Source organism: Dromaius novaehollandiae, chromosome 8, assembly GCF_036370855.1.
Source record: "Dromaius novaehollandiae isolate bDroNov1 chromosome 8, bDroNov1.hap1, whole genome shotgun sequence".
Taxonomy (NCBI): Eukaryota; Metazoa; Chordata; class Aves; order Casuariiformes; family Dromaiidae; genus Dromaius; species Dromaius novaehollandiae.
The window spans coordinates 35,971,693-35,999,003 of NC_088105.1; the positions used below are offsets into that span (position 1 = coordinate 35,971,693).

General features: G+C 41.5%; 1 protein-coding gene and 1 long non-coding RNA gene across 4 annotated transcripts; one reads left to right on the forward strand and one right to left on the reverse strand.

Annotated features, from left to right (window-relative positions):
- PODN (podocan) lies at positions 1-27,127 on the forward strand. 3 transcript variants are annotated; one of them, XM_026105403.2, is made up of 12 exons: positions 1-544; positions 1,343-1,535; positions 4,185-4,450; positions 5,610-5,703; positions 7,302-7,366; positions 12,186-12,295; positions 14,570-14,726; positions 16,785-16,900; positions 18,509-19,166; positions 22,266-22,414; positions 24,476-24,677; positions 26,066-27,127. In XM_026105403.2, exons 2-11 carry the CDS (start codon positions 1,499-1,501, stop codon positions 24,642-24,644), a joined length of 1,821 nt encoding a protein of 606 aa, XP_025961188.2. In that variant the 5' UTR covers positions 1-544; positions 1,343-1,498; the 3' UTR covers positions 24,645-24,677; positions 26,066-27,127. The 3 variants fall into 3 exon arrangements, with proteins under 3 accessions (XP_025961188.2, XP_064372284.1, XP_025961195.2); XM_064516214.1 differs by having other exon boundaries at positions 1,348-1,535; XM_026105410.2 differs by having other exon boundaries at positions 1,410-1,535.
- LOC112986259 (uncharacterized) lies at positions 3,128-4,189 on the reverse strand. The gene is made up of 2 exons (XR_003259969.2): positions 3,664-4,189; positions 3,128-3,303 (listed from the first exon to the last, which is right to left on the reverse strand). It is a non-coding gene; the product is annotated as an uncharacterized LOC112986259 (long non-coding RNA).
- Positions 27,128-27,311: the final 184 nt, after the last annotated feature.

Genomic DNA, 27,311 nt, shown 5'->3' on the forward strand with positions numbered 1-27,311 from the left:
AGTACAAGAAGAAAATGCAAATAAGCATATGCTTTTGAAGAAGGGTGAATCCTGCTCTCTCACTTTCCCTCTTGGGCTCCTCTGGCATCAATAGTGAGCTGGGTAATCACCCTTCTCTTCCTTTTCTCTGCCTGCAGACTGGGGTAAGATGTGTGCTCCCTCAACATAAACTTCTCTCCTCCCCAGAAAACATTGCTTTTGTTGTATGACCTCAGGGCGTTGTAATATAGACAGGGTAACAGGCAGGTGGAGGATGGGGAATGCAGAATACATCCTGGATCTCTGAATCATCTAACAAATAGGCAGCCAGTTTTGTTTTGTTTTTGTTTTAGTGAAAACACTTCCCACACTGACTTTTGAAAGTTACACGTGGCACAGAGAGGGATCTGTTCCAGTTGATAGGAGCCTGGAAGAAGAGAGGGAGGAAACGACTTAATTGCTTTAGACTTTAGTTCAGCTGGAGTTGGGAGGAAAGAATCGGTGTCTCTTTTTTGGAATACAGCAAGTTCTTGCTGAGGACAGATCCTCTGCAGATTTAGTGGAGGTATTGTATGGCACATTGCAGGGCATTCACAAAACAGGTGGCTTTATATTTAAGAAGTAACTCTGCTGTCAGTGACAAAAAACTGTGCTGCTTTCTTAGAAATATTGCTGCACTTAGAGCATAGTCTGTTATGAACAGCAAATTCCTCTTTTTTTATTTATAGAGAAATAGGAAATGCAAGGTTTCTGGTCTTAACACGACCAGAACTCTGTGTGTGTGTGTGTGTGTGTGTGTGTGTGCGCGCGCTCACGTGCATGTTTAGTGCTGTGATACAGAGCTTAGAGGATGTAAAAGAGACTGTGTAGATGGGGTATCATGTCAAATTTTGGGACTTTGCCTCTAAGACACTTGTTTCACAGCCTATCTACCCCTGATCCCTGAAGATCAGCTGATGGATCGAAAACCAAGGGGGGAGTTGAAGGGGAGGGAGATGAGATACGGGAAAAATTCTGATCTATGTGTTCCTTGCTAATTTGAACCAGGCCCATGGGGAAGGGGGGACATTCTCACATGGAGTTCAGACTTTGTCTAGAAGGCAGCTAAAGTTAAAGCTCCAGTAACCGCTAGTGCAGCTCTGCTCTCCTGCAGTGCACACACAGCCTCTGCTTCTCTTCTGTCAGTTCCAGCATGCTTGCTTCTGGCATCTCTCGTGGATCTTGCAAAGTGTGTTGACAAAAAGCAATGGGAGATTGTTTTTTGCCCAAGTCTTTATATTCAGACTATAGCTGCTTCCTCTTTCCTGCTCACATTTTCCCATATGGTAACTTTGGAAAATTCCTCTCCAATTTCGCTGGGAAGTGCAGGAAACTCGTTGGTAGAGGGTTGCCTGTTACTCTCTCTAATTCTGCCGCTCACATCTGGAAAGGATCTGGCTTGGAAAGAGGAGTCTCAGTCTGAGCTCAGCGCATGTAACGGACATGGCATGAGCTGAGGGAGCCTGTGGGGGCAAGAGAAATGTTCTTCTCCAGTCATCTGATTTCTGTCAACAAAGGTGAGTTTTTCAGCACTTTATTTTTTTTTAAAGCTGGACTGTCAGACAACATCCAGCAGCCTGCCTGTCAGCTGCAGCTTTTAGAAAGGATATTAAAGTGAATGGATTCATTTAACCTGCTGATATTGAAGGAGATGATGTTTTTCCAGTTGTGTGTGTGTCCTATGAGAATGTGTGTGTGGAGAATAGGTACAAAGATATTTTGAACATGATTCTATGGTTTACTGAAGTTACTGTAATCACTGAGAAGCATACAGTAACTCCTGAAACTTCAGCCTACTTCTTGAGCCTGTGCCTGTTGTAGCACGCTGCTTCTGGTGCTGTGGGGCAGCAAAGTGCAGGAGTCACTGGTGGTTCTGCCTGGTCTCAGAAAGATGCAACCACAGAAACCCCTGAACTGGCTCTCAGTGTAACTGCAGTTTGGGGTTGCAGGGCCTGATCCAAAGTCCACTGATGGCAAGGGGAGGGGAAGCTTTCTAGGGGGGTTTGAACTAGTACTTTAATAAGCTTTTTTAATAAGGTTTTAGATCATGCCCATGGGAATGAGTTTAAATGGAGTGAGTTACTTCAGACATGCTTTGAACTAAAAGTCAAAATCATACCTGGTTTTACTGCCTGTGCTCCAGATGCAAGCAGTTGTTTCCTTATCCAAAGTGTCCCCCTGTGGCACCAGAGCAGCAGTCACTTCAAAGGTGATGTAGCAGAAGCATGCATACTGATGACAGTGGGGCGAGATTGCCTCTCAAATTTTAGTGTGCAGTAGATGCAATATTTCATGCTATTTTTAAACATCTTTTCAGTTATATTTGTGGAGAAGTCAGGGTGCCACAAATCTATAGAGACCAATACTAACCTTGATGTAACTGGGTGCTATTGGGATGGTGTTGGTATTGTTACAGCAGGGCTGATTCTGACCCATGTATAAAAGGGCTTTTTTGTTCTTTTTTTTTGTCTGTATCTCTATAAAGAGAGATTTGATAATTGTATTTTCTGAGATTATTTTCTGAGACTATTTTCTGTAAGATTTCTGAAATACTTTCTGAGATTAGGTCACCAAATACTAAGGATTTTACTGATCCACTGTTGGCATACTTATATGGCCAATTTTGATCTCACTATTAATATCTTGCTGCCATATAAGGCACACCATCTAATCTCTGGAATGTTTTATAAAGGAGATTAATTTCATTATATTCAGCTTTTACAGAAATGGAAACTGTGGGATAGTTGAGCAGGGGGGAGGGATCAAGCAAACAATGTGAAATGCTTAAAATCACCCAGCTTGAAAGTCCAGAGCTGAATCAAACCCACCCAGGTGACGGGCCAGTGCTCTGTCCCATAGTGTACCTTTTCCCATTTCTTCAAGTGTAAGTCAATGTTTAAAGAAATTATATAAAATTTCTACGACTGTGACTGAGAGCAGGATCTGTCCAATGCTTCCCACGCACCCGACATCTGTGAGAGCCCCAGAGAGAGGGAGTCTCAGTTGGTGTAAAGCTGCATCATGGACACAACCAGAGGCGTGCCAGCTCTGACAGCTGCTGGCCTGGCTCTGAGATGGTCTTGTTTCTGAGGAAAAGGAGAAGCCCAGATTGGCAGAGAAGAAGCATTTATTTCATATTCAGGTCAAGAATCCATTGTGGCTTTTGACCTTAAAAGGTCAGCCTAAATAAAATGTTCTCATGACTTTCTCCACTTTGGAGGAAGGAGGCTGCCGTTGACACAGTGGACACAGAAGCACAGTGGAGTTTCTCTTCTGGTGGACCCTCTGCAAAGAACAGCAGTGAGGGAAAGTCAGAGACAAGCCATGACCAGCTCTTACTGCAAACTATTATATATGAAACCTGAGAAGGGCAGCAAATGAGACAGAGAGAGCTGGACTGGGGCCAGCTGGCTGATCTGGTAGATATGGAACTTCTGTTTGCGTTATTTTAACCTGCTGCCAGAAAGATAAAAGCTGAACACCAGCCAAGCCTTTAAGGCTTTAGATCAGCACTGTCCAAAATCAATAGGAAGCCTGTACACATATTATTTTCAGTAGCTCAGAGGCTTTGTTATTGTTCGGCGCACACAAGACAGCCCCTCCGCGATGCATCCCGACGGGACGGGTTGCGGCTTTCCACCATACCCTGTTTACGTTAAGGAGAGGAGCCACTTCCATAGGCACAACTGCGTGGCACATCACGATCAGCAGTTACATAACACCGCATAACCTCGTCTATAAATCTCCGGGATCATCTGCCGTTTCTCAATATGAAAAAAAAAAAAAAAGGCAATAAATTACTCGAGGAGTCAGGGATAGTTCAGAGGCCGCTGCCAGGGCCTCGGCTGCAGCGGGAGGCCCCGCTCGCGGGCCTGGCCTGGGCGGCGCTGCCTGGTGGCGTCCCGCTCCCGGGCGGCCCCCCGGCGACGAGGGACCCTCCGGCGGCTGCCGGGCCGGCTCCGGCGGCCCGTGGCGAGCGGCCGCCGCGGGGCGGGTGCTGCGCCACAGCCCGGCGGGGGGGCGCAGGAAATGGCGGCGGCGCCGGGCCCCCTCAGGCGCCCGCGGCCACGGCGCGGCGGGGGGCGCAGGAAATGGCGGCGGCGGGTCCCGCCAGGCGCCCGCTCCCCGCGGCGGGGCCTGACCCGCGCTCTGCTCTCGCCTTCCAGGGGCGATGCCCGGCGGCGGCGGCGGCCGGGTCCTGCTGGCGCTGGGGCTGCTGGCGCTGAGCTGCGCCGCCGCCCGCTCCTCGCCGCCCGGCGCCAACGACTTCCCCGACGGCGTCGCCGAGCGGCGGCGGCACCAGCAGCCCGCGGCCGCCGGCTGCCCCCGGGACTGCGGCTGCAGCCAGGAGGGCGTCGTGGACTGCGGCGGGATCGACCTGAAGGAGTTCCCGCTGCGCCTGCCCGAGCTCACCAACCACCTGTCGCTGCAGGTAACGGCGCCGGCGGCCGCGGGGCCTGGACACCCGCTCTGGGGAGACTTGCTTCGGGGGGGGGGGGGGGGGAGGCCAGAAACCATCCTCCTTGTGTCCTCCCCCAGCTCTGAGAAGAGTTGTCGCCCAAAGTAATAGCTACTTTTTCCAGTGGAGGCTTCTCATTTTGAGGCCTCTTCGAAGAATTTGGGTTAAATTGCTTCATTCATGAATAAGGTGTTTTCAGGCAGCGCTGCGTGTTAATAAAAACATCATAAGCAGGCCGGATGCAGACCCGCACCCCCGGGCCATCCCCCTCTAGCCCTCGCCCCACGGACGCAGCAAGGAGCCGTGCGCCGCGGACCCACGCGCAGGTGCCCGAAGGGAGGCCGTAACGCTGTGTGACGGGCTGGCGCGTTCAGACAGCCGGTCCGCAGCTCACCGGGCCTCCTCAGGAGGCTGCAAGAGCAGCTGGCACCTGGCTGAGCAGACGCGTCCCAGGCGCGTGCGAGCCGTAGCTCCCGCCTTCACTGCTGCAAGCCGGGAAGCTGCTCTGGAGCAGCGGCTGTCACTTTCTGTGTCTTCGTTTGGCTTCCAGCAGCGGGGTCCCTGACTTTACTGCGGCTCTGGATGCTCAAATGCTAGAATCACTCATTAATGGTCCAGATGACAGCGTGTTGATGCAAATCTGATGGCAGTCACTCTTGACAGTGAGAGCAAACTCAGTTTGATGTTCCCTGCCCATGACAAGTTTGCAATGGGACAGAAATTCTTTTATGTGTAAAACATGTCAGAACAGCCCTCTTCCCCACAAAACAGCAGAAGCAGTAGATCTGGAACTCCACGGTGCCAACCTTGTAGCAAATGCTTTGCTGCAGCTACAAGGTTTGGCTTTGGCAGATGGGTTATAAGCCTTGCCAGGCATGATCACGCTCTTTGCATGCTACCAGTGCACCAGCTGGATATTTCTGGAGATGAGCACAAGCTGCAGAGCTTGGTTCAGGCCTTAAAATGCTGCTGGGTTTGAGATCTGAGTTTGGCTCATTATAGAGAGAAGGCTGCTGACAAGGATTTGACATTGTGGGGCCAGTTCCAAATTTTCTTGGAGTTCACAGTCTGGGTTTTATTGGGATCATGCTTGGATTACTTTGCTGATGATTAATACTCTCCCTTTTCTTAGAATAACCAGATAGAAGAAATCTTTCCAGAAGAGCTTGCTCGTCTTCACAGACTAGAAACTCTCAATTTGCAAAACAATAGGCTTACTTCAAAAGGTAAGCTGGAAAAGTCATGAGTGCACGGAGCCGTTGCCTCAGCACTGATCCCTATAGCAACACCAGCTTATGCAGCGAGGCCAGTGACAGCTGCTAAAGCAAGCTGTGAAGAGTGGTGGGTTGACTTGACTGGAACAGTTGGCTATAAGCATTACTCCTTTGGCCATTACACAGATCATGGAGGCACTTTATCATCTGAAACGTAATACTCAGTGTATAAGAATGCAGCCTTACTGAACCAGTGGAGGAGACCTGGCAGCAGCACTGTGTACTGTGGCGTGAGATCTTCACGTCCAGGAAACTCCCCCCAGTCCCTGAGGCACATCAGTGCAATGCACTTGGGAACCAGAAATGTCCACGTACTGAATGATTTCCTTCTGACTGACCTTGTTTCTTAATCCATTTGGTTAGTTCAGTCCAGTCTGTCAGTTTGTTCAGTTTAGTCCAGATCAGTTCTTGAATTTACTCTAAACCTAAATAATCTATATTACAAATAAGGCAACTTCTGCCCTTTTCTAAAACTGTTTTGATTTCTGTATGCAGGTTTTGATAAGTCTCTTAGAGGAGCTTGACAACTGATTAGTAAGGAAAGCAGAAGAAAAAGAGGATTTAAACAGCAAGAGAGCAGGAGATGCAATAAAAGAGATGTAATTGCTGTTAATTTGTGTGTTGTCCAGATGCTCTGAGTGCTCTTGCTATCCTTATATCAATGACAGAGAAAGCCTTTATTGAGAATGTGGGCACGTTACGCATGGGACACAACGTGTATCACTTATGCTTAGCACAAAGAAAACTGCGCTTAATAGAGTCAGCCCCTGACCTTGTTTCCTTTTTGACTTCGTGATGATTCTTTTACAACTTTCAGTGCAGCCCTGAGTTTCAAATATACTATGACTTGGTTTCATTCATGTAGTTTCATTGTTGACTTAAGGTAATCTAAGTGCCAGGTGAAAATGCCATTTGTATCCTTTGTCGTGTGCCAGCAATAGTACTTGTTTGATCAACTGGAGATGGAGCGATACAACTGAAAACTAATACTTACTGGGGGAGGGTTAGCTCTGAGCTGGATCAGCTCTCTGAGCTAGTTACTGCATGGCCACACGGACTGCGAGGGCACAGAGCAAGAGTGGGGTTAGGACATGCAGCTACTGGTGGGAGTAGGACAGAATTCTCCCTTTGGCAGCATCATGGTCTCAGATCAAATTGAGCTGATCATTAAACAGCAACCGAGACTATATCCTGCCAAGAAAAATTATCTGCAGATTCATGAGAAAATAACCAAAGAAGTTTCTCAGCGTGGTTGTTGTGAGCACTGATAGTTAGCCCTATAGCAAGTCTGCATGGCTCTGTACCTCACCCTTGTACAAGTCTTGTTTGCTTAGAATTTTTAATGGTCTTCCATAGCTCTTTAATCGTCTATCTGTGTTAGTAAAAAACCCTAAACAACAATAGGCCTGAGTCAGGTTGCTTCAGTCCTGCTGAAAAATATTTAAATCTTACATTAAAAATATTGTCTGAGAGATAAAACTACCCTAAAATATTCTCGCTCAGAGAGGCAGTGCTAGCATCACTGATTAGAATTATTCTTGTTTTTTAAGGGCTGCCAGAAGAAGCATTTGAACATCTGGAGAATCTGAATTACCTGTACCTGGCAAACAATAAGGTAAGAGACGCACAAGGCTTTCAGAGTTCTTTTCTGATTGGATTCTGAAAGTTAAATAAGAGGGTCTTGAATTCTTTAAAAATGTATAGCCTATGTAAGTAGCGTTGTGCTAAAGTGATAGTCTAATGAAGGTTCACTTAAGGTCAAAACAATGCTGAAAAATTACAGAGTGTTCTTTTTCATAGATGGGGTATTTCAGGAGTTCAAAGATGTTTTAAGACCTCATTGCCAGGTGGGGAGGGGGTAGGAATGGCTAAATCAAAATGGAGATCTATGTTTTGCATGCTAGCAAAACATGGCAGTATATTTTTAATACTTCTGTCTCTGTGCAACTGATAAAAATGTTCCCGTTTTCCCGTATGTGTGTAGGGAGCTACAGAGAGCCCCTGAATTCATAAATTACCACAGTCTTCAGTAAGCTTTGGATCAGTTGTACACAGAGTTGATAGCTGCCTGTATGCAAATAAGCTGCGGGCAATGGCATGCAGGGATGCATATCTCATCTGATGAGTCTGTGTTGAAAAATGTGTGAACAAATACATCCTAATACCTGTGCTCAGGGAAGGAAATGCCTTCTTACGTGCCCTTGCACCTGGGTGGTTCTCTTTGGCATTCATTTTTCCAAGTTACCTCCCACAAATTTTTACTGTAGAAGAAACTGCTGTTCCACAGCAAAACAAAAGTTAAAACGTCAGAGCTTCTTTTGTATGCAGAAACCCTGCATCTCTCTCTCTCTGTATATATATGTGCATATCTGTCTATATATGTTACTATTCTCTTAAAATCTGTTACTCTGACATTTCATTTATACACATGTGGCCACCTTCAGGTTTCAGTCATATGCCAAGACATATCCAGAATCTCTTCATGGATTTCTGTATGGAGTGATTGAGAATAGAACCCATTCCTTAGTACAGTAACATTGTGTTCTTTTCTCTCTTTCAAGCACCATTTCCATATAACAGTCTTGGCAGTTAAGAACTCCATAAAATGGAACAAGCCAGACTGTGACTAATATTCCAGAACTTTGCACTCCAGTTTTCCCTGTGTGACAAAACAAAGTGTTTGGTTTTTCTGGCTTTGCTGCAGAGAGAATAGGATCCCAAATGAAAATGCAAACATCAGCGAATGTCAGAACTAGTTAGAGTGAGGAGTTATGGATCCACAAAAATAACACATTTCTTCATAAATAACAAGCCAGGACAAACCAGATTGGCTTCAAACTGCATCCACTCTGAAGTTGGAAACACTGCAGATCAAGTAACTGGTGTCTGGAGGAGGGCAGGGATTTGCTGGTAGTTTGCTCTTTGTATTATAGATTATCTTGATGCTGCTTAATCCTCAGTTGCGATCCCATCACATACTGCTAAACTGTCTTTCATTAAACTAGCACAGTTGGTCAGAGAATAGAAGATATCATAATAGACTAAAAACCTGCTGTAGTGCATGAACAACAACTATTTTAGGCAAATAACTGATACTATAGTTTCCTTTTTAACTTCTCAAAGCACTTTCTTAATATGCATCAGTCACACACTGTGAAGTATCTACAGCAAGCCTTGTTAATAATAAAAATCTCTCCTGCCAAGCTGTAGAGCAGATCCTGAGCTGTCATTATTATTTACTATAAGCTGATGATCTTGATGATGTAAGGTTCTACATTTCCAAGGATTCTCATAGTAATATAGGTTTCATTAGATCCAATACTTCTGTTTATGCCAAAGATTGTGATAAACAAGGAAATGAATAAATTCTGTAGGATCCTTGTAAGTTCATTGGTTAATTTATTAATTAGCAATGGAGAAACAATTTCTGCTGTACGAAGAAAAGGAAGATCCAGCAATAAGGCTGCAAGAAAATTGCAGCTGAAGAGAGGCAGATTGCTATTTATTAGGCAGTATACTAGAGGACGCTTTTCATTCAAATTTGTTTTTGCTAACAGCTACAACAATCTAGCATTAATTCTGCAAGGAGTCAGCCAGTGGAGATCAACTGTTCAGTATCATGGAGATTACCTCAAAGCAGTGTATTCGTCATCCTATCCATCCTTTAAGTTCAGTACTATTTGTAGGAACAAATGCAGCAGTCACAAGTTACATGTGCTGTTAGATAAATCAGATTCTCACATCAGGTGTATATTCCAGGTGTGTTCCAGATGTTCCCACTTAGAAAAACCCGTGTCTAAATCTCTCATATCAAAGAGAGAAAGGACAGCAGTGTTCTTTCAGCTGACCCACTTCCATTTCTAGTAAAAAGGACCTCCATTCAGAATTGCCCCCCCCCCCCCCCTTTTTGACAGGTTTCTTAAAGTGGACAAAATTGAACTTAATAAAGAACAAATAAATTTCTCCACAGACTTTGGGAGCCATCATGTTTTTCTAGGGCCAGTTCGTGTCAAAGAGGCAGAAGTGTGACGAAAAGGTAGATAGATCACCTAAAATTAGAAATGTTTCTGAACTACTGGAACAAACACAGAAATCCCGAGGCTTTTAAGCCACCTTCCTGAATGAATGTTATTTTATATTCTTCAGTTATAAAAGCTCACAAATGAAAATCTTGACATTGAGACTAGTGGAACTGATGGATTGATTCTTTCTTTCTGCCTTCCTTGCACTATGGAACAGTCTGAGAAAGGAATATCAAATTGAAAGATCTGAAATCTTCCTGGTACAACAACATCATACAAGTCCCAGGAGTTGAAGCAAGCAGTTATACAACTATTAGTCTTATGACTAAGTGCTGAAATGCCAAAGCAAAGTCCTGAGCAGCTGAAAACTCTTCCTGGCCGAAATTTCTCTTTCTTTGCTTTTTCTTGTGGCTCTGGCCTCTCTCATTTCGTGTATCTGAGCCATGCCCTTTGATTTCTGTAAAAGCTATGACTCAATAGATTTGTGTATTCCAGGAGAAAAGCTTTAATGTGTCGCTGTGTATGAAAGTGATTAACTCTGTGTCCTGTGTCTGATTTCTTAGTATCATGTCACGGCAGGGGCTGTTTCTTCCCGCGGCACAGTCAGAACTTTGTAGTTAGAGATAAGTACCTTTATCCACCTTCCATGAGATCATATATTTCTGGTCAGGATGTGAGAGAATACTGGTTAAGCCAAGGGTAGATCTGTGGCAACTGTGGTAATATGTAAAATGCCTCTAATTTTCACCGCTTACATAATATCTGGAAATATTAGTATCAGTGACTGATTTGCAGGAAAAATCTTTTTGCTTGTATTTGTGCCTATTAAACATTTCAGACAGCTTAGGGCTGGAGGTTTTGGCATAAGTGAGAATGAAAAATAATGAATAATGTATTGTCAACTTCTAAAAAATAGAACTATAGTACAGGTCGAGTAAGTTACATATTGAGGGATATAGTTCATCAATGCACACTTGACAAACTAGCAGAAAGAAGTCTAGGCATCCTTTGGGTAAATATGTAGTCTAAAGCTTGGGTTAGGGAGCTCTCCAGCAAAGTATCTGTTCTCTCACATATTATTCATCTTTGAAATATTTTTGTTCTTACACTATTTTTAGTAACCAATTGCTGTTTTATTTTTATAACAAATTGAAAAATACGTTTTGTCATCATGTGGGTCTGCTGTAAAGACCAAGTCCTCTTTCACATAACGGTATTGTGAGTAAGAAGCTTTACTGATTCAAGGAATTTCATGCTAGAAGGCAGATCTCTTCTGTAACCCAGAGTTTCAGTCCTGCTCTCAGAGCTTCAGATGATGAAGAATTCAGTATCACCCTAGAAAAGGGGTTGTCTCATGAACCCTCCAAAGTGTACACAAAATATTATAGCAATGGTCTCACTAATACTGTAGTTAACATCTGTAACCACAGTGATAGCACCTGCCTATGGCAGTTCAGTAGTCTTCTGCTTACGTGCCCAAGGACTATATTTACCACAGCATCATGTTAAGAATTTGTGTCCCAGTGGCTTAATCTTTATACATAAATCTTTTTCTGAGTTTATGCTTTCCAGAAAACTGTTCTCCAACCTGTAAGTGTGACCCGTATGCCTGCTTTCTGGATGAATGACTTTGCTATTAGATGCCACTCAGTGAACCTAGGTATTATATTATCTGGTGGCTCTGTGAAACTGAACTTTTTTAATCGTTAGTTTTCATTCCACCAATTTTTGTTCAGATGCAGACTTTCCTAGCACTGTTTTTCCAGAGCACTGATGAAAACAGCAATAGGCCAAGAACAAACAGCACCAAATCCTATACCTCTTTTTGGCTAAAATGTTTTGGACACAAGACTTTTCTGTGTTTTGTTTCTGATACATCACTTGTTTAATAAACAGAAAGTATCACTGCACAATAGGTATTTGCTTTTATGTCCCATTTGATATTCCATAATTTGGCTCAGAAAGATCCCTGCCCTTTGGGAACCTAGATTCTTATAAATGCAGTCAATATTGTAACAGACATATGAAGTGACACTTCCCCTTGCAACCAACATACTTTCATATGGGAGTAAATAATAAGCCAGTGTGAGGTGGGTCAGATTTTTTGGCATAGTAATTTGAGGCATTAACAACTACATTACTTATTATTGTTCCTCTCTGAATAACAATCTCTTGATTTTTTCCAATGAAAACAAACAAACATCCGAATATTTTGGAGCAAAAGTCTAGCTCCTTCCTGGAGAGATTAGTGAGTGAGGACCATTTGTTTTTGTTCTTGCAGTCTGCATTCTTTTTCATTTACTGTTGCCTGTTCAGAGGAAATAGATTTGCAAGTGTTCTGTTGCTGGCTTAATACTTGGTTAAAACATTTACTGCATTTAATTGGAATTCCCCCATATATTTGTTTTTCAGCTTACAGTGGCTCCGAAATTCCTACCACACGCCTTGATCAGTGCAGATTTTGCAGCCAATTATCTCACTAAGATATATGGGCTCACATTTGGACAGAAACCAAACTTGAGGTAAGGTATTGGGAAGTGAAATGAGAATAGTGTTTTGCCGCTGCTTGGAGGTGGTTGGTGACTGATAAGAAACTATCTGCTAAACCATCTTACAGGTTGATGATAGTTTTTGGAAAGAAGCTGACAATTTATTAATCTCAGCATGAAGTATCAAATTAGCCCTTGGAAGGATACATTGCAAGGCTTTTACTAGCTGCCAGATACTTTTACATAGGTAAAAACTAAATTTGTCTCCATTTTATTTGTGTATCAGTTATGAGTTGCAAGGAACAGCTTTGATTTCTCAGAATGGTTATTAACTATTTAGAAATCCCCAATTTTGTTATAGTCCATTCATTAAAAAAGTTAGAATCAAGTTGAGAGTACAGTACTCAACTATATTGAAGTCAGGCATAGTTACCTCCTTTCACATGTGCTTCATTGCTCTCAGAACTGGTTTCAAAGACCTCTCTGCTAGTTTTAGGTCATGAGTTTTCTCAGCTGGATCCAGTGCAGCTATGGCCCACCTCAAAGTCAGCTGCACACAGACACACCTGCTGTGACATACGGCTTTTTCTAAAGACATTTTGAGTATTTATATGGGCGCTGTAACATCTGAATCCTGCAAAGACACCTCAAACTGTTGGGAGCAATTTGCACTTAACAATAGCTGGCTTAGTTGAGCCCTTAGAGTGCAGACCTGTGATGAACTGAATAACTCTCAGTTCCCATTGAATTGAGTGAGAGTTGAAGCTACTCCGTATTTATTAGGCCTTTAGTCTCGTAGGCTCTTGCTAACTGAAAAGGCTGAGTCAATCACTTATTTCTGGCAATATCTCATTATGACACAGGCTGGATTTATGCATGTATTCTTCCTTAACCTGAATTACAGAAGCTGCTGTGTTCCAATTTCATATTACAGTTTCTGAAGGGATTTTCTCAAGATCTCCTATAGCAACATTCATTTCATTTGGAACAGTAACTCACTGATTTCTGAGACTGCTGATAAAAAGTCCTAACTCAGTTGATCCAGTTGGGTTATTTGCCCTCAGCAGAGTTCATGGTCTCAGACTGATTAGCTGGAAAGTGAGGTTTTCAGAAAGATAAATATTTGTGATTTAAAAGTACAGCTGACTATGAAGAGTGAATAATATCTTCAGTGTGGCGCTCTACCTCCTGGAGTGTATGATCACACTGTTGTTTCCATACTGACCCTTTCCTTCCTTCCGTCCAAAAAGCTATTGCCAAGTATTCCCTGCAACTGGCAGAGAATCCAAGAGCAAGTTAAAAAAGCAGCCTTTGACACTGTGCTCTTTTGTAATGATAACCTGTCCCCAGAATTTTAGCTGCCTGCTGCATCCTGAGATACACACATGAAATGAAGGGGTAACGGAAGTCAGTAAAATCCTATAATTTCTTCTGCTAGGAAGAAGACAAATTAATTCATTTACCAGTTAAACCAAGGGAAAGCAGGAAAAATTTCATAGAGGTCAGCTGTCTTGTACAAAATTAAAACTTATGTAAGGAAGATGAAATACAATTTTTTAAGATTTGATTGGAAAAACTGTTCTGTGAATATCAAAGGTTAAAAAGAAGAAAGGCAAAGGGAAAATAAGAGACCCTCTTTTTCTAGATCACAAACCTTCATTAAAAACCAGAACTGTTACAGATTGAGTGAACCTGCTCCATCATCCTGGCAGTGCTGTGTGCCCTTCTGAGTTCTAGGAATAGAAGGGAGACTGCTCCCAGGGTATTTCCAGCCTTCATGGGAGCAAAAAGAATGGAGAAGTGTGAGACAGCCCTTTCTCAAGAGCTCTACAGGTCAATTTTTGCAAGCTCAAGAAGTCCAGATTTGATTCCAGAGTTGAATTTGGGGGCATATCTACTAATTAGATATGGGCCTGCTGAGTGAGGCCATCACTCCAATATATTCTTTGTGCCTCTTGGCCAAACGCAAAGCTAGGTCCAGACTGTGAAATCTGAATTCAGCTTTCAAAGCATTGGACAATCCCACACTTGGGTTCAGTTTCTTGTAAAGGTGAGGCTGTTTGTGAAATTCATATCCACATTCAGGTTTGAATTTTGAATGGACCAAAATTTCAGAGAGTATTTGGGCCAGGCATTTGGTTTTGGATACATTCCTTACTCAATTAAATGGCACATTTAAAAATGAATTTAATTATCCCAAGGAAAGAAGAAAAGATTGAAATACAGTTTTTAAACAGCTTTCACTTGGTAAACAAAAAAGCAGATCTCACTATCTGTTTAACTTCGTCTCTTTTCTCCTTCTGGTAGATCTGTGTATCTTCATAACAACAAACTTTCAGATGCTGGGTTACCTGATAATATGTTCAATGGCTCTGATAATGTGGAGATACTCATCATGTCCAGCAATTTCCTGAAATATGTTCCAAAGAATCTCCCTCCAGCACTCTATAAATTACACTTAAAGGTAATGACACCAAGGTTTTGTATTCTCTTACAACTGTGACAAAGCACTGCGTTTGTATGGGATTCAAAGTACACAGCCAAGCCCTCTGAGTTCACTTGGAAACATTCCCAGGCCCACTGTAAGACTCAGCTGCTGTGTTCTCAAATATAGCTGATCTCCTATATCCTTACTATTTTGTTCATAAGTAGTAGTGTGTTTTTGCAAAACAACAACATGTTCACAGGGTAAAAAATGCTTTTCTCTGTTTCCAAGGGAATGTATTGCAGATGCTTCCATGGTAGCATTATTGGTCTCTTTCCTGGGTGCAATCATTTAGCAGCACATCGTGGACAAAGGCAGTGCAAGTTTTTTGATGGCTCCCTGATTTGGAGGGATGACACATTAGCATGAGAAGGTCAATCATTTTGCACAGCCATTCAGTGATTGGCCTCCTTGCGAAGTCTGCTGTTGATGATGGTGTTTCTCCTGACAGCTTACCCGCTGGCTTTGCTTACTAGTTCACTTCACATAGACTACTGTTTCCTAGCATCAGTAGTTCTTGTTTGCTACTGAACTGGTGATTCTGTCAACACAGAGAAAGTTTGGATCAGTGATTCTTCACTGCTACAGCTTCTCCAGCAGTAGTGCAATAGCAGAAGTTGTGGTATTATCTAGTCTCCAGCATTTTTAATTCAATGTCATCTGATTTCGATAAAAACACTTGCATCGTGTCTGTAGTAGAGTTCTCAGCCTTTTAACAATGGGAGTGCTGCAGTGGTGGGGAATCCTGGTTCCGCTTGTTCCTAGTGTTGACAGCTCCTTGGACGTGAGTAAACTTAAATCTATTATCAGCCTTCGTATTTAGGCAGTTCTGTTTTGCCTCCCAGATTTCTTTTTCCTTGAAGGCTTCACTGCTAATTCCCATGAAAGTCTTTTAGAAAACAGGCTTCTCCAGCTTGAAGAACAGCAAATGCAAAGGGTGCGATCCTTTAAATTGCTGGAATTTCTCTGCAAAGTGTGAAGTTACTAAACCCCTGAATGTTACTGCCATTTATATGTAGTCATTGTCTCCCAAAATAAGACTCAGACTTTGAGGGTTGTAATTTGAACTCTTCTTACCCTCCCTCCAACCCCAACTGGTTGTGTTAAGGGCAGAGAAAAAGCTGGGGAGAGAAATGAGCATTTTGTTTTCAAGCACACTGCCTGTCAGTAGTAATATGTTGACTTGGTATTTTACTGGAAAAAAAACAGGACAGTGAGGAAATGAGAGATGGCAAATAGTGGACCAAAAGTGATTAAATGAGTTACTTTAGATGTGACAGGTCTCTCTTTTGCTTTAAGTATTTCATCGTTCAGACACTAAACCAAATCTGCCTGTTGTGGTACCCAGTTTGTATTAGGTTGGACATGCATCTAGTCCAGTCTGTCCATCACGTTATTGTATATACTTGAACTGTGGGAATTTTAACAAAATTCTGTGGGAATTTCAGTGTTAGCGCTTTACATATCCTTTTATAACTCATACAGTTCCTGTTTATGATGGAATTTAGTTTCATACTCTGTTCATGTCTGCCTGCTGGCTACTCCAAAGCCACACTAAGGGAAAAAGTGTAGTTATTTTGGAATCTACATTGCAGGAACTGAACATTTTGGAATAGCATTAATAGTAGAAGGTTGGCAGATTCCCACCTTCCAATTTAATTCTTCTTTATGGTGAAATATGGCTTATGAAATTTAGAAATTTAGAGCAAACTCTGGAGTTAGTTGCCTAGATTACATTATAAATTTGCACGCAGGTGGAAGGATCATGAATACTAAATAGAACCCTCCTAATGGGCCAAATTCTAACTCCTTAGCCCAAAGGCTCCCTGAGAAATGAATAAAAAGAGGTTCTAATATGTCAGTCTACTGTTTGTGCTGTTTGTGTTTGTGTTTATTTCTTATGCAGAATTATGTCTCCCGAAATATCTCGCTTCTAGCTCTTTCTAAATTTCATTGCCTGGTGTTAGCTGAGCAGAGCCCAAGTGTCCTATGTTCTCTCATGCCAAATAATGTGCTTTGTGCTTCTTGTAACTCTAGAACAACAAGCTCGAGAAGATTCCCAAAGGAGCCTTCAGTGAGCTTACAGGTCTGCGGGAGCTGTACTTACAGAATAACTACTTGACTAATGAAGGAATGGACAATGAAACTTTCTGGTGAGATTCAGATCGGTAGTTTGTGCCTGTGTTTGTATCTGTCTAGGTCCTCTGATATAGTCTACTATAAAAAGTCTACTATAAAAACGTCTACTAAAAAAAAAGTATACTGGAGTAGGAGGGAGTGTAATAGTGCTGCCCAGTTGCCGAATGGAGACAAAAGCTTTGTTACAGACTGGTACTGCTGAAATAGCTTTTGGCTGTCCTAAATTTGGGCTGGGACTTAGCACTTCTAAAGGGTACCTTTGTCTCTCTGCTTGGACTAAGCGCTTGAAAATCCAGCCCACGTAATCTGTCCTGCCCATAATTTGCTTTGGATTCTGTAAACTTTTCTGATCACCAGAGATGAAAATATGTTAAACTGTACCTTCGTCTTCCACACTGCACACCCAATAACTTTGCTTAGTAATCTACCTTAGGTCTGTTACGTCACTCTCCAGGTAATGTTGGACGTAACATGTCTGTTAAGATTTGGATGAACTGATCTCAGTGGCAATAGCTAAGGCACCAGTCGTAGTTCATACAGGTGGTGGATATTACTCTTTATTCTTACAGTATGGTCTGTACAGTACAGCATAGTGCGATTCAGATGTACCCAGGCTTGGGAAGCGTTTCTCTTTGCGGCAAGGAAGTGCCTTACCCGCAGATTGTATTCACATATTTAGAGCCTGCTCGGATATCTCTGAATAGTACTGCAGTAACCAATAAGTAATGTCTGTAATATGTTAGTTCTCGTATTTCCTGAAAACTTTGAAGTCATCTGCAGTGGGTTATGTAATGCCATGCTGATTACCATCTCATTTAAACTGAGAAACTGCCTCGAAATACGAGGGAATACAGAGCTCCTCAGTCCTGGCACGTATAATACCACTGATCCACATCTAGTTGGTATAAGTGGCTGGTCTGAGGATTTTATTTTAGCTTCAACTGAGTCCATGGAATCCAGATTCAATAGCTTACACAAAGCAGATCTAGCCCTGACTCACTTCCATAATACTGGAGGGTCAGGAGAAGTTCATGATCTTAGCCTAGGACACTGAGTTAGTATTTCTGCTTTTCAAAAGAATAATACTTCATTCTCTCAAAAGCAGGCCTGCTTTCCAGTTTAAATATACACTTTCAGAGAGACAGAAATTACTGTTGCTCAGGCTATGGTTCTATGAAACTGAAACCTAAATTCTGTGTTTTAGTGGTGCTCCCATTGCACCTCTTTCTGCTGGTATGCATGCACTTAAATTGCTCATTTGCTGTTATTTGTCGTGTCAAATGAGAGAACAGTAGACTGCAGAACTGATCTCAGGTCTCGGCTGGGTGGCAGAGTTTGGATGTTTGTGGACTCTAGCAGGTTCACTTGCTAGCGTGGCTTAGGAGCAGTGGCAGAGCCTAGTCCTTAACGGTGGTGTGGGAGCTCCCTGTTTTGCTGTCCCCATCAGTCATCTCATGCTTGAGACAAAAAAGGGTAGTAACAGAGGAGCTGTGCTGGGGGGGGAGGGAAGACTCCCCCCGCCTCCCCCCCAAAAAAAAGATTATGAAAATCTAGGGGAAGTTGGTTATTGTTTCACTTTACAGCATCTAAATGAAGAGTGTTTTCTTTCCTGATTTCCCAAGGAAATTGTCTAGTCTTGAATATCTGGATTTGTCCAGCAATAACCTCTCACAAATCCCGAGTGGTTTACCTCGAAACATCGTACTCCTCCACCTGGAGAAGAATGCAATTAAGATGATTGGCAGAGATGTCTTGACCCAAATTAAGAACCTTGAGTACCTTCTGCTCCACAATAACAAATTAAAAGCCCGAGGGATTCACCCGTTAGCCTTCCAGGGCTTAAAGAAGCTGCACACTGTACACCTGTACAACAACATGCTGGAACGGATTCCCAGTGGGCTGCCCCGGCGAGTGAAAACGCTTATGATCCTTCACAACCAGATCTCTGAGATTAACAGGAATGACTTTGCTACCACTTACTTCCTCGAAGAGCTGAACCTGAGCTACAATAAGCTCAAAAGTCCCCAGATCCATCGGGAGGCCTTCCGTAAACTGAGGCAGCTAAAGTCCTTGGATCTTTCTGGGAACAACCTCCACACAGTGCCCTTCGGCTTTCCAAAGAACTTGCAGATTCTGAAGCTGAAGGAGAACGAGATAAGCGCCATCCCAAAAGGGACTTTGTCTGGGATGACAAAGCTGCGGGAACTGTATTTGAGCAACAATAAACTGAAAGTAAATTCCATTTATTCAAGAGCATGGAGAGAACTCAGCAGTCTCCAGGTAGAAACATCACCTTCTCTAATTGTATTAGTAATACTGATGTCCTTATCTGTCTGCCTAAGCCAATTTATGTAGCACCAATACTAGATGCACTTGGACCTCATGTTTTGGGCTTGCAGTGTAACTGCTGCGCCCTCTCTTTCTAGAGTAGAAATAGTGTGGTGTTTGCTTTAGCAAACATTTGTGCCAGCGGTGGGCACCTCCCACAGCTGAACAGCTTGTCAGTCCACCGTTGTACTGGCAATTACAGGACATGTAAAGCCATCCTTGCTTCTGAACCCTAATGGTGTCCTCTATTTTCAGCTAAGCATTAATGAATCTTGGCATTAAAACTCAAATCATACCTTTCAAATAGCCCGTCTCCCAAAAGATTTTAAATGAGCTCTGAAGAGAGACAGCAGGAAGAAAGAATGCGTAAACAAAACCACTCTGTAATTCTCAAAGCCCCCACATCAGCTTATAGTCGGACAGGCCAAGCTGTAGGATTTAGCAGCTCAGCTGGCTAAAGCACCTGGATGGCAGCTCCGGGGTCTGGATTCAATCAGCAGTCTTGTTATTTGCTTAATTGTTGGGGAAAGTTAAACACAAACCATAAGGCAGGCAGGAACAAACATGATTGTGCTGTGCAAAATGGCCTTTCAAAATTGATATGCTGGCTGAAGGATTTGTCTGCCTTTCCTTGTAGGCAACAGCCTGTTTCCTGCAGTAAATGGTATTACCTATATCATATGGCAGCCATCTAGGGTACATATGGTTAGGTCACTGCACAGACAAAGCCTGTATGTCTGAGAGCAGATCAGGGATAAGGGACACAAAGCGTATGTCACACTGGCCTCCAGTATAGTGTTTTCAGACAATCCAGACGTTTGTGCACGTTTCTTTTCATGTTATCGCTGGGACTAAACAGGATTTTGGCCTTCAGTTACTGTAAATCAGCAATGCAGCAGCAGTGTCAGCAGAGCTGTTGGTTTAAATCAGCTGTAGATTTGGTCTGTGGCTTTAGTGGTATATTTAGCATTTGCTTGGTGCTTCAGTGATGTGTGTGTATGTGTGTGTGTGCAAATAATGTAAGGTGGAACATGGTTTGGAAGGAAGATGCTAATGGGAATGGCAGATGCTGGAGCTGTTTCACTGCCGGAACGTAATGAAATCTACCCCTTGCCACCTCCCTGGTTTTTCTTTTTTTTCTGAAACAAAACAGGGTCATGAGAATTTGGAAGCTTTCGTTGCTGAAAAATAAGCTTTCCTTCTCTAATGGCCTGATTCATAGCTACATCATGTTACTCGTATGCTGCCGTAGCCCCTTATAGTCAGTGTCAAGCCAGAGTAACGCGTTGCTGAACCAAACCGTAGGCCTTCAGCTGTGATTGCCCCATGATACACCCTGTTCTGATTAAACACGGCTAAGATAACAGCACATTTTAAAATTCTGCTAGATTAAGGGCGCATTTTTGGCTGCTGATTTTTCTGAAACATGTCACTGCTTGTTAGTTATTTTCATGACAGTGTATGTGAATCTTTGTTATCATTAAGGGCTTTACCGTGCAATTAATGAGTTGGTGCACTGGAGGAGATCTGACAAGTAACAATCTCATAAGACCCCGATTCTGCAGTATTTAACATATGCTTCAGCCTGCACCGTTTCCATGGAGATCGCTGAAGACTATCTGCCATTACAGAGCTAGGCATCTGCATGATTGTTTGCGGGACTGGGCTCATATAGGGAATAAAAACACTGAAATCATCACAGTCATGTGCAGAAGTCTAACTCTGAGTAATGTGTAATTACTGTGTCAGCTTTATGCTATAAAAATGCTGCAATACAGGATAACAAAGTACATTTAGTTGCTTAAAACTCGTCTGAGAAAGGATCATAGCCTTTCGTCCTGGCTGTCTTCATACATTGGTCTGTGTTAGAAAATTTCTAGGTATTCTCACATGTAACTAACTAGTGTAGCTGCAGCTAGTGAAGCATTTGCAGTGACAACTTCCCGGGAATTCTCATGCATATTTGAAATGCAGTCTGCTTTTAATTCGCTTAAAGCAGGCGTGGGCTAAAGCCTGGGGACAGAAAAGTAGGGACTGCTAAACAAAACAGCATGAAGTGTCGTGTGAAATCACCCTGCTAAGTAGTAGTGTAAGGGAGCAGAATTGTCATGGCCACACTTACCTTTATGAAAATTAGAGGCCCATTAAATTAGTTTAGGCTGCAGTAAATACCACTTCAGTTTTCCACCATGAACTCGAATTGAACTTTTCCTCAGGGTTGAAAATAAACAGTTTCCACTGTGCCCACATTGTCATTTTGTTGATTTCACCAGGAGTGAAAGGATCTGAAGGAGACTTATCAGAGTACCCCAGAAAAAGACAACCTGTTTCCAGATGATTTTCAGACATGGCAAATCCTCAATAAGCTTTGCATAAACATCTCACTTCTGCACTGTTACCAAAATAAGTTTTGTGTGTGTGTATGTATGTGTGTGTGTATGTGTGTGTATATATATGTGTATATATATAGAGAGAGAAAAAAACTCATATTTTGCAAATTCTGTTAGACAAAGGGCACATTTCTGGCTGTTGATTTTTCTGAAGCAGTGTTACTGCTTGTTAGTTATTTCCACGATAATATAAATGAATCTATACAGTGTATAGAAAAATATGTAGTATATATAGCAAATAATTATATATATACATGCGCACATTATATACATACACGTAGAAGAATGTGTTCTTATATACACAAACAGGTATGTGCATATGTATGTATATAATGTGCGCATGTATATAAGAATATATGTGTTTGTGTGTATATAAAAGAACATGTTCTTATATACACAAATATACACAAACACATATAAAAGAAATGTGTGTGTGTGTATATATACATACATACATATATATATATATATATATATAAAAAAAAAAATAATGGGTTAAGCTTCCAAAGGATGGGTGTATATGTGTGTGTATACAGCCATCCTGTGGAAGCTTATCCATTTTTAAATTTAAATCTCTTTTTGTGAGTGATGGAGCACGCTCAGTGCTGCTAATATCTAAAGTCAATTATTTATTTAACCCCTTGTCACGTCTTCCTTTCAGTCATTAGACATGGCTGGCAATCAGCTGACTTCTATCCCATCAGGCCTGCCAGAATCGCTAGAATATCTGTATCTTCAGAACAACAAGATCACAACGGTGTCAGAGAGTGCTTTTGAATCCACACCCAACATAAAAGGAATTTACCTCCGGTAAGGTCAAGTTTCTACTTCAATGCACAAGATTTTTCTTCTTTATCCGCGTCATAATTTACTTCTTTAAAAGTATTTAGAATCTTAACTTTCTAAATAAGTAACTTATTTTTATAGTAATCTGTAATAAAACTGTGCTCCTCTGCTCAGAAAAGACATGGGGACTCTGGAGAGTCTGTCTTTTTTGTGCTTATTAGATTGGAGCAGGCATATTAGAAATTCTGGGAAATTAATGTTCAACATTATGTCATATGCCATTATGCAGCTGTGAACTACAAATTTATAGACCAACTGTAGGATTTCAGCCTTGCTTGTGTCTATTAGCCCTGAATTTTGATAGTATATAAAACCCCCACTAATGGGGCTTGCATGACTGTTGAAGCTGTGTGCATTCCCTTGATAGTTTTGTGTGAAGCAAATGGCAGTGTACAACTGTGACAGTTATATAACTAAGCTTAGAAGGCTTTCCTGATTTTTTTTTCTCCCTACTCTATCAGTTGGATGAGGGCCTGGTTTTTTAAACTGTATATTTTACAGGTGGTAGTAATTGACCTTGATTATATATCATGTAAAGTCGCAGTAATGTACTGATTTAACCAGAGTTCAGGATTCATGCCACAAGACGTGAAGCCAGAATCCAGTCCAGTAACATATTCAGTTGTAATCTAATGGAACATTATTAAAAACAGTGTTTAGAAGTAATTTATAAAACCCTACAGAATATTTAAGCTGATTCCATGCGTATGTTCAAAAGCCTAATATATCTGTGGCATGAGACTAAATATGGCTTTATTTTGTCTATATGCAACTGAGTTGTTTTATGGTTCTGAATCATCCCTTTTCGGAGGACTGATTGCATACCAAAAAAAATAGAATTAAAAAGTCTGGGGTAAATTAGAGCAGTCTGTCTATCCAGCTGCTCACATTTATGAGAATTTAGTGAATGCTTGGAAGCAAACCAGAAACCACATTCTATATTTCTACATAAAAAGAAAAAAGAAATTTGGAAAACTGTTTTGCTAACATATTTAGGAGGCAACTCCACCCAGGGTAAGTTGTATTTCTTAATAGGAAATGAGAGGCAATTAAACACTGTAATGCTCTAAAACAATAATATACATCTGGAGTATTAAAATAGAATTTTAAGCATGTTCAAGAATAAAGGACCAAGCAGTAAATGTGAGGGCTTCTTAAATTACAGATTAGTTTATTTATAGTCTCAGAAACAAAAATAACAGATGAAAAATTACTGCTTTGGGTATGTTTCTAAAGGGATACTTTGTATCAGTATTTCAGTTATCCTGGGAGAAGAATTAAAGTGTCAAGGGATGACAAGGAAGCTCATGGAAAAGCAAGTTACACTTTGAAATGTGGGTTATGGAGGAGTTTCTTTTCCTCTGTGGGAGAACAGAATGCCAGGACAAAGAATCTGTGGGGGACGAATTCCAATACTATGATTTTTTTTTCCTTGCAGTACACAGTTACAGGAGGGGTAGGAGGGTCTGGGGCAGAGGAGGAGTCTTTGTGAGAATTCGATCAGCTGAAATCAATGGGAATCGCTTAATATTTCCCAGTATTTTTGTGCGAAGTCCTTTGCGATGATACAGACTGGTGTCAGCAAGCTTCGTACGGTCACTGCATTTGCCTGCTTGCTAATCTTTCCCTTCCGTTTTCCATCCAGAGGAGTCAATACTCTGTTCTTAGTTGCAACCTAGTGTGTCCAAATAAAAAGAAAAGGGGAGGGGGGAGAGACATTGATTTTGAGCTTTGACTTTTTATCATCAACTAGGAACCTTGCACATGGAAGGGACACTTGAACATTAATTGTCTTTTTATATGCCTGGTTTCAAAATTTGGTTCAACTTGAGAAGAAATCATTGCTGGCATTTTTAGCAGTGGTGCTTTCTTTAGAAGTGCTGGCACTTCCGAAGCCCTAGTGTGAGTCAGTGTAAAGTCAGTGTAGCTCTGCACAACAGCGTCTTCCTAGTCTCCAAACACTTCTGTGCTGGATATAAAAATTGGCTTATTTTAACAGAAAGGTCATTTTTTGTTCATTTAAAGGTTTAATAAGATTGCAGTTGGAGCACTGAAGGAAAGTATCTTCCGAAGCCTAAAGCACTTACAGGTACTGGATATTGAAGGGAACTTGGAATTCAGCAATACTTCAAAGAATAAGGATGATTCAGAAGAGGAAGTGGAAGATGAGGAAGAGGAAGAAGAACTGAGATAAAATGTGAACTCACACAAGCACATCACATGGAAGGTAACAACTGTGCTTTGTTTAAATCATGGATCTGATTCTCAGACCCTTGTGTAAATAATTCCAATTTGCAAGTATGATTGAAGGTATAAGAGAGCTCATAAAGAGACTCAAAACTTCTGCTAAAACGTGACCAGGAATGGTACAGTCAAAAGGGTGGGAAAAAATATGTGAGTGTGTGTGTGTATATATATATATATATATATATTTTAAAGGAAACTGTCAGTAGATGTCCGTATTTTATCAGAGACAGTGGGTGATTCATAGTGGCTTCTGCTTATAGGCAAATATAGCTGATAAATATGGAGGTCATTATTTGCTAGTTCTGTTAACAAAAAAATGAAAAGGCACTTAATGATATTTTTGAGCAACTAGTTCAAAACAAAAGCAAAGCAAAGAATAAACTGGAGAGTTCACTGACGCAGAACACCATATAGGCTGAAAATGAGTTAAAAGAATTAGACAAATTAAAGAAAATAGGCCTATCAGTGTCTGTTAAACTTGTCATTAAGATACTTCCTCTGTCTCAAGCAGTCCTTAAATCACGGACTACTAGGAGTGTAAAGAGCTTGGCATATTTCTTAAGGAAAGAATATCCACTTCAGATCACTTCTGGAGACCGTATGCAGGGCTAGATGAGTGCCTGCTCTGGGATGGCCATGCTTATGTTCTCACAACAGCCTGTGCTTTTCCGCTTTCCCTACTGATAGATCTTGGTGAAGGTCCACTGCTCACTTCATCCAGATTCACTGAAAAGCCTCTGGCCAATTACAGATTGTTTTTGCTGCTGACTGTGTCTGATTCCAGATTGGTAATCCTGAAATTAAGATCTCAGTAACCAATCTGCCTAGCCGCTTGTTCTCTCTACTTGAACCTCTTTGTCTTTTCAACTGCAGAAGAAAAGACAGAGGAAAAACAGTGTTTGAAGAATGTGGATTTTTGTTTGCTCTGCAGTATGCATCTCTTAAAAGAAGCATTTTGTACACAAGAAAGATGATGAGGTTCAAGACGCTATACTCTACTTCTGGAGAGCTGAACTCCAAGAATTGAGAAGAAATGTTTAATTTTGTCCCTAATCAATGTTTAGTCATGGAGAATGACACAAAAAAGTGCTAGGAATAGTCCTAATACACTGAAAAGAAGTTGGGTCTTGAAAAGGGCAGAAGCTACTTGGAAAGCCAAACGTTAGACCTCCTGCCTGTGCTATGTCAAAACTTTGTGAGAAAACAAGTAATTTGTATCTACTAACTTAGAGCACATTTAACTTCCGAATCCACACATCTCTGTTTTGGCCTGGGGCACGTGTGACTTGTCAGCAGCTAGTAAGTTTAGCATAATTTGAATCCTATATTCTGTTATGTAACTAATCTTGTTTTTCTGATGTTTTGCAGGAAAGCATATGGAAAATTACATATATTTCTATGTGTATATATCTATATAGATATACAGAGAACACTTAGCAAAACGTGCAATGAATTACACAGAAACTGTTGTGGCGCTGTTCCAGGCTCGTGGAAGACAGCATGTTACAGTGCCTTATTCAGGGAGAGACCCTGAATGCCGTTCCAAAGCTTCCAAATCATCTTACTCGAGACCCAGGATCATAAGGGATTGCTCTGGAACTCACAAAAGCTGGCTTTTGTTTCTTCTGTTTCTCTTCCTTCACTGTTACCATCTGTAATAACAATATGGGACTGTTTTGAACATGTGCCTTCAAATACTGTCTTTGTCACTCCATTTTAAGTGAACCATGTATATGCTTCTTTTCTCTTTTCCCAATCCAAAGAAGCTGTTATTGATCAGGCAAGATGGATATTTGCGGTAGTTTCATGTGTGGAGCAGCATATGAGGCATTTTGGTCATCAAGCAGCAGTAACAACCACCACTGTGGATGAACCCATTCCTCTGTTAGAACAATGTGTATATTTGGATGAGAAAAACAAAGTAAGGCTGGATCCCGTAATATTTTATTCCTACTGCCAAGCTTGCAGTATATGCCTATTTTAGAAAGGTTTTAAGATAAAACAATTGTGAATATATAAAAAGAACTGTATGTCTGCCTTCCAGAGCTTTGGTAAAGTTTCTGTCTCGCTGTTGTTTGTCCATGTGACAGCTGTATGAGTATCTCTGAAAATATGTCCAGAAGACTGAGTAACAGTATGCAGTACAATATATACAGTAGAATCTTTCACATATTGTATATCATCCATGTTAAGAGTCAGAAGTGAGACTAACGAAGCAAAAGAGATAAGTGAATGTGTCAATGTCTTAGGAGAAAACTGTTAAGCATCGAGAGAAATTTCCGTGTTTGGTTCAAGTCAGGAGACAGTGCCTGCTGTCTCACTCTCTTGCAGCCTCTCCTGTTTTGTGATGTTGCGTATTATCAGCTCCTGTTGAAATCATGGAAAATAAAGAAACCAAGGAAAAGCAGAAAACTTTTAGAGGTACCTGGACTACAAGGTTCCTATTTGATTATAATTTTCTTCATCTGAGCCAGCTAATCAGTTTGAGGAAATGGTTTATTCTTATGAGAATTTCTGGTTGAACACATGTTGTTTTGCATACTGTATTCCAGGATTTACTTACAGACATAGTTGGCTTAATTTTTCACCAGCTGTTTTTCTTGCTGGAGAGGAT

Excerpts from the sequence above, each read along its gene's own strand:
- PODN (XM_026105403.2), top strand. The coding sequence starts at position 1,499 with ATGTTCTTCTCCAGTCATCTGATTTCTGTCAACAAAG. Across the intron at positions 7,367-12,185 it reads TGTACCTGGCAAACAATAAG|CTTACAGTGGCTCCGAAATT; the intron begins GTAAGAGACGCA and ends TTTGTTTTTCAG. Across the intron at positions 16,901-18,508 it reads ATGGACAATGAAACTTTCTG|GAAATTGTCTAGTCTTGAAT; the intron begins GTGAGATTCAGA and ends TGATTTCCCAAG.